The sequence below is a fragment of the Anolis carolinensis genome, chromosome 5, assembly GCF_035594765.1.
Source record: "Anolis carolinensis isolate JA03-04 chromosome 5, rAnoCar3.1.pri, whole genome shotgun sequence".
NCBI lineage: Eukaryota > Metazoa > Chordata > Lepidosauria > Squamata > Dactyloidae > Anolis > Anolis carolinensis.
The window spans coordinates 156485905-156500352 of NC_085845.1; the positions used below are offsets into that span (position 1 = coordinate 156485905).

Genomic DNA, 14448 nt, shown 5'->3' on the forward strand with positions numbered 1-14448 from the left:
ATTTGACCTAGTACTAAATCTTCCAATTAAGATTCACTGCTGTACTCTTATTTAGACCTATTTGTAACTCTGTGAAATCATACTTGCATGTCTCCAAGGGTCATACTGCTAAAGAAAGTTGAACTATTCTGCATCTGTACTAGGCTGTTAAACTGTCTCAATCCTTTTCTCTTTTCAGTAAGCACAAATGGCTTCCTTCACCTGTTGTTTTGCATGTAATTTTGTATGACTTAACTTGCAATCTTCTGTGTAGGAATTTCCAATGACTGTAAGAATATCTGTTGGTGATAGCAGAGTTGATTGACTTCAAAGTATCCAACTGCTGCTGCTAAAGTTGGCCAAGACTGTTCATGACTACAACAGATGTTTCTGCTCCCTCTCCCCTTTTAAAAATATGAATGGGAACCTTATGGAATAATTTTCTGTACTATAGTCCAGAAATGAATGCTAGCACAACTGTGATTTTTGAAACATTGAACCCAACCAACAGTAACAAAAACTGATCAGTATCAAAGAGCTCAGAGTCATTATCCTTAGAGAGAAAAGCCCCTTTCCAGAATGTGAAAGCATTAGCTTGTCACCTCCCAACTTCTTGGCAGACAACCAGTAAATTTGTCATCAGACAGTTTTTTAAAAGACATATAGTACTGCGTAAATGGCTTTAGTAAGGATTGAAGGTAGCTATAGGAGTTTATACTTCATCTGAAATTCCTATGAATACCTTTTCAACTTCATTTTGTGTGAGGACTCATGGGCCTTGTAGTCCTGTTCCTAGTACTATTGTGGCAGACGAAGAGGAAAACATGGGGTTTTCGCCGGTTCAGCAAGAGCCGGAGTCCCTTCACCTGCAGGATGTTGATGTTTGCCCTCAAGAATTCAGCCAAACAGGCCTTGGGCAGAACTCCCCTCTGTTTCCCAGGAAAGAATCTTATTCCAAAGAAAGGGGAGTCAGGGAAGCTCAACGGAGGAGTTTACGCATCGCTGCCAAACAAATGGCTGATTAGGCCTGCTTCCCTTGGGAAATTCTAAGGAGTCACACATCTGGACAGAGTTGGGTTTCGCTTCTCGTTCTCTAGGGAAAGAGTTCTGTTGGTGGGAAAACGAGACCCAATATAGGTGTTTGCGGAGTCAATTGATCAGCTTCAGGAGAGAGATCGTGTGTAGACTTCGTATTCCCAGTTCCTTGCTTCCCGGATCAAGCTTCAAGCCTTGCCCTGCCTCGCGGTTTTACCACGAACCCTGCTTCATGCTTCATGTTTTGCCTTGTCTCCAGTCACGGATCTAGTCAAGAATCAAGTTTATTTCCAGCCTTGTTGTCAAGCTTCATTGGACTCTAAGACTCTGCTATTTCCCCACACTATTGCTTGGCAAAGTGTGTGTTTCGGTCAAGTGGATTAAAACTTTGAACTCTAATATCATTTATTGGACAATACATTTTTGGACTATATTTGACCTCATTTGAAAGGTCTGCTTCTGAACTATATTCTTCACTTGTTTTTATTGATTTTATATATTTCTTTAATAAAGATATTAGATAGAGACTGGCCTCTGTGCAAGGTTATTGGTGCCCTGCTGCCAGGGTTCTGACATTTTGGGTCCTTCAACATAAGGCACACTTGTTCATTAAGGTAAGGAGTTAACAAAATGGTCCTATCTTCATAGGCTTAACAATAGCAGGCATAACAATTCCTTGACTGAGGAGAGTGGAGCCCAGGAAATCCTTACAATAATCCCCACAGTACATGTACAGCATATACAGGCAAGCACTCTGTTGTGGATATCATTCCATATACAGATAAAGATCATGCACAGTCGATTGTAGCAAAATTGCATTAACAACAGCAACAATAAATGTATTACCCACCTCTCCTTGTGGCTCAAGGTGGGATACAACAGGATTACAACAGAGAGATAAAACACAACACTATTAAATACATACAACAACATACATACAAGACAACACAAATAAAATGAAGGTTAAAATTCACACTTAAAAATTGACTGGGTAGGTCTGCCGGAAGTGATAGGTTTTCAGTTGCATCTTGAATTCTGACAGCTGATTTAGGTGTCAAATCTCTTTTAGCAAGTCATTGCAGTCTTGAGGCAGCCAATGAAAATATCACCCTGGTGATGGCTGCCAGTCAGGCTCTGACAAGTTGGAGTAGACACCCTGCAGAGGACCTCAGTGTCCAATTGCATGGGAGAAGGCTATCCTGTAGGTAACCTGGACCCAAGCCTTGTAGGGCTTTGAAGATCAGAACCAACACTTTGTCTGGAAACTAATTGGCAATCCATGGAGTAACTTTATTATAGGTGTAATATGCTCACTCCCAGATTTTCCCAGAACCAATATGGCTGCCATAAATTGACCTAATTGGCAGGTAGGCCAGTGTATAGTCCATTGCTGAAGTCCAGCCTTGAAGTTACCAACATGTGCACTACCATCTTTAGGTCTTCTGTTTCTGGGAAGGGGGGAAGTGGGCACACCAAGTAAGCACTCCTGACCTTCGCATCAACCTGGGCTGACATTTGGAGAGAGAAATCCAGGAGCACTCCCAAGCTGCAAACACAGTCTTTTAGGGGGCGTGTAAACCCATCTAGAACTGGTTGACACATCTCCAATGCTAGGTTAGAACCGTTAATGACAAACACCTCTGACTTATCAGCATTCTAGAAAAAAGATTATTATATAATCAAAAGGTCTGCACATATACTTCTTAGGTACAAATATACTGCTAATTTGATTGAATTAGTGAACAATAGAGAGCGTACATATCACACAGGAGCAGTTGGAAAGTACAGATTACTTCACAGTACTTGTGAATATTTGCTCTTTAATTGATAGCCTGCAAAAGAGAAGGCTGAGAAGAAACAGGATAGCTATGTATAAATATTTATATGTGAGGGGAAGTCATAGGAAGGAGAGAACAAGTTTGTTTTCTGCTACCCTAGAGACTAGGATGTGGAACAATGGCTTCAAACTACAGGAAAGGAAATTCCACCTGAACATTAGGAAGAACTTCCTCACTATGACAGCAGTTCAGCAGTGGAACTCTCTGCCCGGAATGTAGTGGAGGCTCCTTCTTTGGAGCTTTTAAGCAGAGGATAAATGATAATCTATTGGGGTGCTTTGAATGTGATTTTCTTGCTTCTTGGCAGGGGTTGAACTGGATGGCCCATGAGGTCTTTTCCAACTCTATGATTCTATGATACCTCTGTTTATTTCATTATGAACATGGAATTTATTTCAAGTTATGAATGTTCTTCTTTAGGAGTAATTAGTGAAGCATCTGTGTCAGATTTAAACAGAAATTTTAAAAATATATTCTCAATATTTCAACGACTGTTTTAGTTTTGCATAGGCACAGTGGGCTTGATCGTAGTGATAAATGAGTATCTCAGTTTCACTCTTTTCTTTAAATGAATTTTTAATATTTACATCACATATATGAAGAGATTTGTACATTTTTGAAGGTTTTAATAAAATGAACATGACTTTCGGTGAAGAAATTAAAGCTTTGAGCAGTGATTTAGTGAGCTGGCTGAGTAGTGGGACATCCTTTGGGATTTATCAGCCCTATGGAGTTGAGAAATACTGTTTCAGAAAGAAAAAGAACAGATGCAAACCAGTCAAAAATCAAAGGATCTTACCTTCTCTGCTGAAACAAGAGAAGGGGAGATCAGACAGGGAGACATCGCATACTCTAGCAACATTGTCATGCAAGCAGATGTAGACAGAAGTAGCTTTGATTCCCTTCACTTATTAAAATATTACATTTGTATGTCTAAAAAACAAACTTATAGATGCCATTAAATCTGCTGTAAGCCTACCAACTTCGTGGACAAGACATCTCTGAGAGGTAAACGGTATTCTTTTTTCTTTCATTGGAAACTGTAGAGATAAAAAGGACTTCAAAAATCTAATTAGTGGAACTATTTTTGTCTGCCTGATGAAACTATTCTGATGAGACCAACTACAAAGGTTGAAAGTGAATTAATTTGTTAAAGATTATTCTGTAAAAACCATGGAAATTAAAATTGTTTAAGAACTCGATAGCCATAACATTCTGGGATTGCATGGAGCCTCTGGACTGATTCCAAACAGGACATAAGACAGGAAGTAACCAGAAAGAGAAAACTATAGAATTTGAAATACAGCTTGAAATACAGAAAATGGCAAATCAACTAAAAGGGCTGTAAGCAGCAGTGCACCAAAAGTAAAAGTGGCCAAGGAGGCACTACAACAAACCTTTGGAAATTAGACATACGTGTGTTTTTTTAAGACACCTTTACAGAAACAACTGCAATGTCAACAAAACCAAGATTCAAATATCAGAAAGACCAGAAAGAATCTTCCAGGAGATGATCTATTTCACAACAAGATCCAATGAGGAAAATCCTGACCCAGCTGAGAACCATTACAAGTGGAATGAAAAATTTGGAGATTAGGATTAACAAGAATTACACAGGCTGAGGAATATTTAAATAAAGGTCAACAAGAGATGAAAAAAGATATGCAACAGATGGCAGATACCATGAGTGATAATTTGGAGAAGCAGGAATACCAAAAACAGAAAATAAAAACAATTGAAGAGAAACAAAAGAAGATGCAAATGGCATTCCAAAGAGACTCAGCTCAACTCCAATTTAGAAATACTCTTTGAGGTTAAGAGGAATTCCAGAATCTGTGCAGGAATTTGACATGACAATAACTGAAGTTGTGGCTGGAATCCTTGGTAGACCAGAACAAGTGGTCGAGACTCAAATTGACAGGACTTTAGAATCCAATCTCAACATGCAATAAGGAATAAACTTCCAAGAGATGTGATTGTGTTGTTTACAAGAAAGAAAATACTAGATCAAGTTTTGCAAGCTCATGCCAAATATCTCATTGAAATAGGAAATGTGAGGTTTGCGGTATTAACAGAACTTCTACCTCAGACAATAAAGAAGAGATTACTTTTTTCTGAAATATAAACTTAAGAAGAAAGGCTACAGATTCCAATGGGAAAGCCCAGAAGGAGTGATAGTATCTTACAAAGGACAAATTATTTGCAATTACAAGAAACAAGAAAAATTCCTAATCAAGATTTATGGATTTCAAAAAATTATGGATCCGGCAGAAATGGACAAATTGATCAGGTTTATGAAATCCTGACCCTCCCAAATTTGAAGATTAAATCTAACACTGTAATAATCTGGTTTTTATTATAAATAATTAGTACACCATTTAGCTACGAAGGACCTTATTACATTAAGCCCCTGATTTGCATTGGATTGTGGCGAATCCAGTGGGGCCCAACATTGGGTGTGGGGAACCTGTCCCATACTCCGCATTACCTGCCTTCCTTCTCACCTCATTCCATGGGGGAAGCATCACCACTTACTTTTCCCTGTTGTTTTCAATCAACAAGGGAAGCCTCCCATGTTGCTGCCACTGTCGCCTATGCTGATTTCATCCCTCTTCAGGCATAGAGTGCCACGAGAAATAGATCAAAGTTGTGTGATGGGAGCCGACAGACTCCGTACCTGAAGAGGGGTGAAATCGGCATAGGACAGGATGAGGTGGTAATTGAAGAAGAGTGGCAGCATTTTATTGACTTTCTAAACAAAGAGGAGAAAATAAAAACATTGGATTTTAGATGATAATAAGAAATAATTACCACTACAGAGATGTAAGCTTAACAAGAAAAGAACCCCTCCCAATACAGAAGTACAGGAACCCCTCCTCCCTCCCCCTACAAACCAAACCCCACCAGTATTTTCTGTTGGTCATGGGCCAAATTTGTGCCAAATTTTTGTCTAAACCCGTTGTTGGGAATCACTGTGCTCTTTGGAAGTTGGTGGACTGCAACTCCCATCATCTTGGGACCACCTTCACAAACCTTACCAATATTTTCTGTTGGTCATGGGAGGGTGTTTGTGTGTCAAGTTTGGTCCAAATCTGTTTTTGGCAAGAGTTACAGGGCTCTCTGGATGTAACAGCCATCTTGGAAAATACATACATACAGTAGAGTCTCACTTATCCAAGCTAAACGGGCTGGCAGAAGCTTGGATAAGCGAATATCTTGGATAATAAGGAGGGATTAAGGAAAAGCCTATTAAACATCAAATTAGGTTATGATTTTACAAATGAAGCACCAAAACATATACAACAAATTTGACAGAAAAAGTAGTTCAATACGCAGTGATGTTATGTTGTAATTACTGTATTTACGAATTTAGCACCAAAATATCATGATATATTGAAAACATTGACTACAAAAATGGCTTGGATAATCCAGAGGCTTGGATAAGCGAGGCTTGGATAAGTGAGACTCTACTGTACATTTATGCATACATATTTTCACTTTTATTATATGGGTAGATAGATATCGATAGATTGATGATTATTTTTTGTGAAATTCTAATTTAAAAGCTCAGTGGGCCCAAAAAACTGCAGCCAAACTGCTACTGGGTCTGGCTAGTGAGGTTTTCTTATTTCAACAGTGTTGCTATATATTTCTGGGCACAATTCATGATCTTTCTGAAATAACTGTTGTAACAATGAGATGATGGTTCTCAACTACAGGTGATTATTATTGATTCTAACCTGAAATATACATTCAAATAAGATCCCAAAAGCATTTTAGTGAGAATATCATGCTTGAGAAATTGTTTCAAAATAGAAGACAACATGTTTGATAGAGAGGAAGAGACAAAATAGAATAGAAGCAAGAGATGCCAGGAAATATGGAGCTGGAGAACAATGTTGTTAACTAAAGAAGAGAAAGGCACTCTCTTGAAAATTCTTCAAATAAAACTTATATCTTCCCCTGTGAGATAACATCTTTAAAAATAATGTATCGTTGGTGTTCAACCCCAGTAAAAATAAAATATTTAGGCAAACACTCAATCTATCAAATGCTGGAGGGACTGTGGGGTACTGAATACATATTTCCAGATGTGTTGGGGTGTCAAAATATTTCTGAATTTTGGAAAAAGATTTAAATGCTAGCTTTTATCTGCACTGGGAAATTAATGTGATGAAGTCCGCTATTGTCTGTGATAACCCATGTTGTAATAAATACTATAGTTCTATGAAATTGTTGTTTTTGTTGCAGTACATTAACACAGGAAGTCTTTCCAAAATTGCTAAAAGTTTTCTAGATCACAAGATTTCTGTATTTACTTGAGTCTAATGCATCATTGAATCTAATGCACACCTCAATTTTCAAAACTCCAAAACCAAAAAAAAAAAAGGGGGGGGGATTTGCTGCCCAGTGTAATGTGTAGTGATAAAAAGTGCGCTCTTTGTAATTTGGCCAAAAATTTGTTGCTCCTGCTTAGAATTCCTTCATTATAAACAATTGTGTTAGTAACACCAAAACTTCCAGCAATGGAAAATAAAACCTTGAGGTACATCTATGCTGTAGAATCAATCCACTTTAATTGCCTTTGTTCAATGCTATGGAATCCTGTGGGCTGCAATTTGACAAGATTTTGAGCCTTCTCTGCCAAAGAATGAAGGTGTTGATCTTTCATTTGCTCGTTATAGAACTCCACTTAAAACAGAGCCAGAGCTACTAATAAGGATGTAAGTAGAGAAGCGTGTTTTTTATCATTTTCTTTTTAAAAACTTTTCCTTAGTAATATTATTATGGGAGTTTCATATATTTATTGTGTATGTTATTTTTACTCCTTTATCTAGCTTGCTAAGCACAATAAAATTAAAACAGACACAACACCCGAGGAAGTGATAACGAAACAAGGGGAACAACCCGGGAGACCTTGTTGTGTACCAGTTCTTGGCGTTGCGAAGCAAACGAAGAATTCCTTTGAATATAGAAACTGTTATCTTGGACACTGAATATTTTTACTACAATTGACATTGGCCCAAGATTCTACACAACTCCAGGAATAATATGGACTTGGTTGTCTCTTTATGTCTGTTATTTACTTCTGATATAGTATACTTTGTGAGAGTATGACATGGATAGTGTACCTTTGTTTATGAAATCCTGAAAGCAATTTTGTTATATGCAATATAGTTTGAAGAGAATTACTTTAATATAGAGTTGTAGAAACCTGAATTGTATTACATTTCTTGGGATTGTTTCAAGAGTGTATATACACATACATTATTGTTCTGTAAAGAATGCTGGTGTCTCACCAAACTACAAATCCCAGAATTACATAGCATTGAGCCCTGGCCATTTAATTTTATTTGACATCCCTCAAAGTGAAGATCCACATGCAGCTCCTGAAATACCTTTTTCTTTTGCTTTGGCTCAGCACTAACATTACTGCATGTGAATCTAATGTGGACCCCAATTTTGACAAGGTCATTTAGCCAAAAAAGGTGAGCATTAGATCTGAGTAAATATGTAGTAGTTATTTTAATCTATGGTATCTGTTTAATCACTACTAAAGGGAGTTAGCTAATGTAGCTCAGGAAATACTTGAAGCAATTTACATAGAATAAATTAGGCTTGACAAAACTCCACAAAGGTCATGTGACACTAAGTGTGTTAATGTTTTAGCAACTGTGTGTGTGTTGTGAGAATGATTAGAATTTGTTCAGAGTTTCCTGATCGATGTAATATGCCTTTGAAATCATATTCAAAAGTCTGGGTTGACTTTCTGCTGACTCTTCATTTTATGTTCCAGTTCTTCTTTAGTTCTGAAGCTTCCAGCTTATAAACTCCAGCAAAAATTATGCATTTCCATCCAGTTTGCCTTTTGACCAGCTCTTTTACAGATATTGTGCAGCTGGCTTGACCTTGTCTATTTTTCTATCCACCCAGCTGACTTACAGATGGCCACCATTTTCTTCGTTCTTGTCTTGCAACTATTAATTTTAACATTAAAGCTGACTCGTTCCCACAATTTCCTTCTCAAGACCAAATTTGGAGACTTTCATGCCCTGGCCAGTTGATCGTTTCCTTATGTAGTTGCGAAGAGGGCACCACGCCCTTGGTCAGTTTTGTGGAGGCATGCTAAATTGAAGATCAAATATGTGTTGCAATATCCTGGAAGTCTCTTTATGCATTAGGAAATTGATCAGATGTATAAACTAGGCAAGACACTTAAGACTCTGAAAGCTTGGCAGTAATACATAATATGCAGTATAAACAACATTAATTTACTAGCAATGTGTTCATGTTCTTCATTCAGTTTGTGAACTAAATGCAATGTTAGTGCTACTTAGATTAGAACCATTGAAATTGGTGGCACTAAGATAAACGGTGGCTAACATTAATTTGTATGTAATAATGTGAAGGCAGGTCAGTGAAGAAAGTGGACAAAGAAATATGGTGTTTGAGGAAAGTTCTAGATACTATGGACTGCTAAAAAGAAAAATGAATGAATCCTGCACTAAATCAGGCCTGAACTCTCACTAGAAGCTTAAATGACTAAACTGAACCTGTTATAATTTAGACATTCAAGAGGTGATGTGACTCACTGGAAAATACTATAATCCCCAGCAAAGTAAAAGACAAGATGAAAAGAGGACCACATGAAAGGCAGATAGACTAAAAAAAAAAGATCAACAAGTGCCATGCACTTCAATTAGTTTCCTGTAAGTGGATCTAATACTATATTTAGCCCATTCTATTTATCAAGCATTCCTAATTGTCAAGTTCCTTTATATGTAATATTCATTCTCCTTATAGCCTTCATAATAGGTCAGTACTTTCCTCACAAAGAACTGAGACGTAGAGACAGTGATATAAATGAGACCTTTCAATAATTCATATCATAAATCATTCCTGAATCCCAAAATTCCAAGATTATCCTTGATTTTATTCAGTTGTGCATTCCAGTGGTCAATAATTGAGGCGAACCAAATTCCTTAAAGGCACCTGATCCTATATGATCTTGGAATCTAAGCCAAGTCAGCCTGGTCAGTACTTAGATGGAAGTCTGCTCGTGAAAACTGTGTGCTATGGGTTATTTTAGAGGAAGAAACTGGCAAAACAACCTCTGAACACTCCTTGCTCCCCAAAAACCTATGAAATGTATGTGGTCACCATAAGTTGTCAGGATTCCTGAAGGGGAATACATACTTGGGGTACAATTCTTCATCAAGTTTTTCCTTTAAAGTAGTGATGAATAAGTTAAACAATTTTCTTCCCACTGCTAAAAAGATTTTGAAAACCATGTAGCTTTTGAAGGTTATTCATGGTTTTGCATTTATTCTTCACAAAATTCACAGACGGTTATTTTGTGCAGAAAACTCCTGCACAGAATGTAGTTTTTTTTAAATTTCCTGCATGGCAAAATGACATTTAAATGCAGAAATATTAATTCTTGTCAGAAAATGCTGTTTATAATTCAAAGTAATCATGCGCCAATCTGATTTTGTACTTTTAAAAGATGGGCTATTCTGGGGAAGATTTTAACAGAGTTAGTGGGATTACTCCAAGAGTATTAAAATTAAAATGGATAGAGAATTACATTTATAATATTGCTTGTCCTACTTGAACATTAATTCTTTCATATCTTTTTGTCTTTAAATAAATGTCTGGAAAGCAGAGTTTTAGATATTGTAGATAAACAGTGGACGAAATATCACATTGATTTTGGAATGTACTCACAGTATATTTGCAAATTCCAAGATGAACAGGATACTTCTAAAAATAATCAGGAGAAAATCTAAAAATGATGCACATATGTTTGTTCCCCCTCAGCATTTCTATATGAATGGATTTATTACAGCAAAGGCATATGCATCATCAATACTCAAATCAGTATCTGTTACTTGTCTGTGTGAATTTAATCTGATTTCATGGGAAGAAAAAGGAATGAAGTAGTGTAATTTATGACTGTCAGCAATGAAAAATAGCTGGGAATGGGACAAATAGCTTCATTGCAATGATTGTTTCCGGCTAAAAACACTTCTAACAGCTGCTTGCTTTGGCCATCGCTTGATTCATTTTTTTCTCTTACAAAATGATTTTTAAAAGATGTGGGCTGGTTATTTATATAATCAGGAAAAGGTCTGTTTCCAGTGTTGGATTCGGCGCTCTCCAACTGAGGATGTTTCTTTCTTCTGATCTCTTCTCTTTCTGCTAATGGATAACAAATTAAGGGTGTAAAGAAACAAAACAGAAATTTATGAGCTCTTTAATTCCAGACAGACGGCTTTGTGGCAGTTACCTTCAAGGAAAGTTCACGCCCCAAGGAGAGTTTAGTCTTACACAGCCACTGACTCACTCAGTACTGTTTGTGCAGGAGAGCAAAGAACAGGGATGAACGAAAAGACTTGCCTCTTCGTGAAAATCCGTTACATTATTTTTACAATTTTCAAAAGATGAATTTAACTCTTTTTTAAGCATTCGTTCTGGAATCTGCTGAAGCTCACATCTACTCAGCTGAGGTCAGAGAAACAATTTTCTTTTCTTTTTTTGGGGCAGAAAGTTGAGACCTTTACAGAAGCCATGCCTGTCCTTGGTGTTGCCTCAAAGCTAAGGCAGCCACCTATGGGGTCAAAGCCTGTTCATACAGCCCATCCGATACCAAATCTTGGCACGAGTGGGTCACAGCAATATTCATCAAAGTCTGTGGAGCTTCCTAGGGCAGAGAGCTCAATGCTTTCCTGTCAGTTTGCATTAAAGTCAGCCTCTGATTTTGGAGAAGTCAAAGCACTCCAAGGAAAAACCAAGGAGACAGAGGATAGCAAGGTTAGTTCTGAACTTTACCTGCAAAAATGAACTTTGGAGAAAGTGACCTACTTATACTTAGTGTTTGTCTAATATTGTGTTGGGTGTGAGAAGGATGTATGCAATACACACAGTGAACTAGATGAGGAAGGGGTAAATGATCTTTTTTTTAATTTAGTAATGTTGTCTTGCATCTCATGCAGAGCCTTAGATAAGCAGAGCTGTGAAATGACAGTGGTTAAGGAAATATTGACATTTAGCTGATGTGTGTACTGTATTTTAAGAAACACACAGTTCCCACGCTCACCCTGGTTCCCAGAGGGAAGTGCTTCCAGACTGAAGAACAACAACAAACACTCTTGATATTTGTTATGTTTCTGAGCCTGTATAGCTAGATATTTTCTAGAAACCAGTAAAGATAGATATTCTATAAAGAATTTACCAGTGAGACAGCACAGTCTTTTTCTGCCTTTGGTTCTGATTGATGTTTTGATTATTGTTGTTTATACTTAAGTATCTTTTATATAGTAATATAATTTTGATACTTTACTGGGGATCTTAAATATTTAATAAGTCCCCTAGAATATTATAACTAGGATATTATACTTTCTATCATGCATCTTAATTTTTTAAAAATTTTTTTAGAAAGAAGTATTTCTTTATTTTTTCTTTTAAAAGTCCTTGGTAGGAATATCAGGTGCTGTGGGTTATATTTCAGAGGAAGGAACTAGCAAAACTCCCCCTGGGCATTTATTGCCTAAGAAAATTTTGTGAAATTCATAAGGTTGTCTTTTAATTGACAGAAGGCCCTACACTAGGCATGGGCAAACATTGGCCCTCCAGGTGTTTTGGACTTCAATTCTCACCAGCTATTAGGAATTGTGGACAGTGAAGTCCAAAACACCTGGAGGGCTGAAGTTTGCCCATGCCTGCCCTACACACACATTTATGCATAGATAGAATATTGTTCCAGGACATTGCAATTCATTAAAATAACATACAGACAGTGTGGTATAGTGATTTGACATTGAGATGAAAACTCTAGAAACCAAGGTTCAAATCCATACTTAACCATGGAAACCTACTGATGGCCTTGGCCAGTTACACTCTCTCAGCCTCAGAGGAAGGCAAAGACAAACTTCCTTACAAGGAAAACCCCGTGATAGGTTCATGTTAGTGTCACCATAAGTAGGAAATATCATGAAGGCATAGAACAGCAGTAAAACAACAACGCAATAAAACACAGGTTGAGAACCAGATTTGTCCCTGGTTCCTATCCCAAAGCAACTGGCCAGTTTTGTTTCATTGCCACATTTTGAAGCTACTGATATAAGATGAGGGGCATTTTAGCTAATAACAACAACTTATGAAAATAGGATGTCCATTGGGAGTTGAATGGATCACCTATGAATGGGATAACAGTTCTGGGATTTTTTACTTGCTTGTGGTAAAAGCCTTGGTGTAACAGGTTCACAACTATTTTCCTTTTCTACTGCTCTGTTTATATGTTTTTATTGAATAAAAAGAAATGCATGTTTTCTTTGCCAAACACTTTGATGGAACCAAAACTTTTGGCTGTGCTTAATGGAGTGCATATGCAGAATCTTAGTTATGATAAAACCCTGTGTACTTTGTAATAAATGAAAATAATAAAGAATGTTTTCTTTAATATAGTATCTTCCCAGGTTACCATGAGGAAGCAGGGTTTTTTTTAATGTTATCATTTGTCAAGAGCATTGATTTGAAAAGGGAAATGCCAGGTTCCTCACTTTTAAAAAAGCTGAACACAAGTTATTTCATTTTTATTGTTAATCTATAAAATATTTTTGCCTAAGGCACTGTTGGAAATGATGGGAGCAACTTAAATCCTTATACATTCTTCTTTATGGGATGGGATGTTAACATTTTCTGAACTGCGCTCCCAGTCTGTTCCTTACTGTGGTTATAGAGACTTTGGCACACATTCTTTTTGATTTAGACGGATGTAACCAAAAGTTACATTAGCATAACTATTTTTTCATATATATTCTTATTGTGAAAGGAGGTATTGAGTTCCTCCTTCAAGGAATGGGTTGCCCATGGGTTTCTGTGTAATGATATATCACTCCCACCTCTCACTTCAATAATCATTGGCCAGGATGTAAGAGTTTTCTCATGCCATTATCCAAGTGGCAGTTGTCACCTTCCCAGACCTCTTACATACATGTGATGTGGGACTTTAAATTTTGCCAACATCTCAGCACTGGGAAGCTGTTTTTGATTGCATCCTTAGCACACATCTCTGGCTCTCATAACATTTGTTTACAAAGGTTATGGAGTTCTGTGAAGCGGGACTGATGCATAAGGGATTTACAGAGTTCAAGGGTACAATTCAAGTTTGAAACATTTACATTTTTGGACACTCACTCCCATATTCCTCAAGCCAGTATGGTCATGGCCAGTCTAGCTTTATCTTTCTGGATATGGGAGTTTTAGTCAAATAGATACTTTTCTAAGGTCAAAGTGCATTGCTGTTCAGCACCATGTACTAATTTCAATGCAGTTTTTTTAATGAACCATTGAAATCACCATGTTTTCTGTTCTCGTGACTGCTGTTCTGCAACACCTCATTTTGGAGTCCCTTTGATAGGCAATTTCCTAGACCAGTGGTTCTCAATCTTTGGTCCTTCAGGTGTTTTGGACTTCAGCTCCCACAATTCTTAAAAGCTGGTAAGCTGGCTGGGATTTCTGGGAGTTGAAGTCCAAAACACCTTAAGGACCAAAGGTTGAGAACCACTGTCCTAGACCATGGCTTGAGTGGGGT

The 14448-nt window shown here is 37.4% G+C and overlaps 1 protein-coding gene across 17 annotated transcripts in view; it reads left to right on the forward strand.

Moving 5' to 3' along the window:
* The window catches only part of nav3 (neuron navigator 3), a 587869-nt gene that overhangs the window by 292052 nt on the left and 281369 nt on the right, over positions 1-14448 (forward strand). For 3 of the 17 annotated variants that reach the window (XM_062980874.1, XM_062980875.1, XM_062980876.1), the window contains exon 1: positions 10807-11666. The exons of 4 other annotated variants lie outside the window; for them this stretch is intronic. In XM_062980874.1, the coding sequence (XP_062836944.1) occupies positions 11424-11666 (243 nt within the window). In that variant the 5' untranslated portion in view covers positions 10807-11423. Of the gene's footprint in view, positions 1-10742; positions 11667-14448 lie in introns of those variants that run through there. 10 more of the 17 variants (XM_016993764.2, XM_062980872.1, XM_016993765.2 and 7 more) reach the window with 7 other exon arrangements.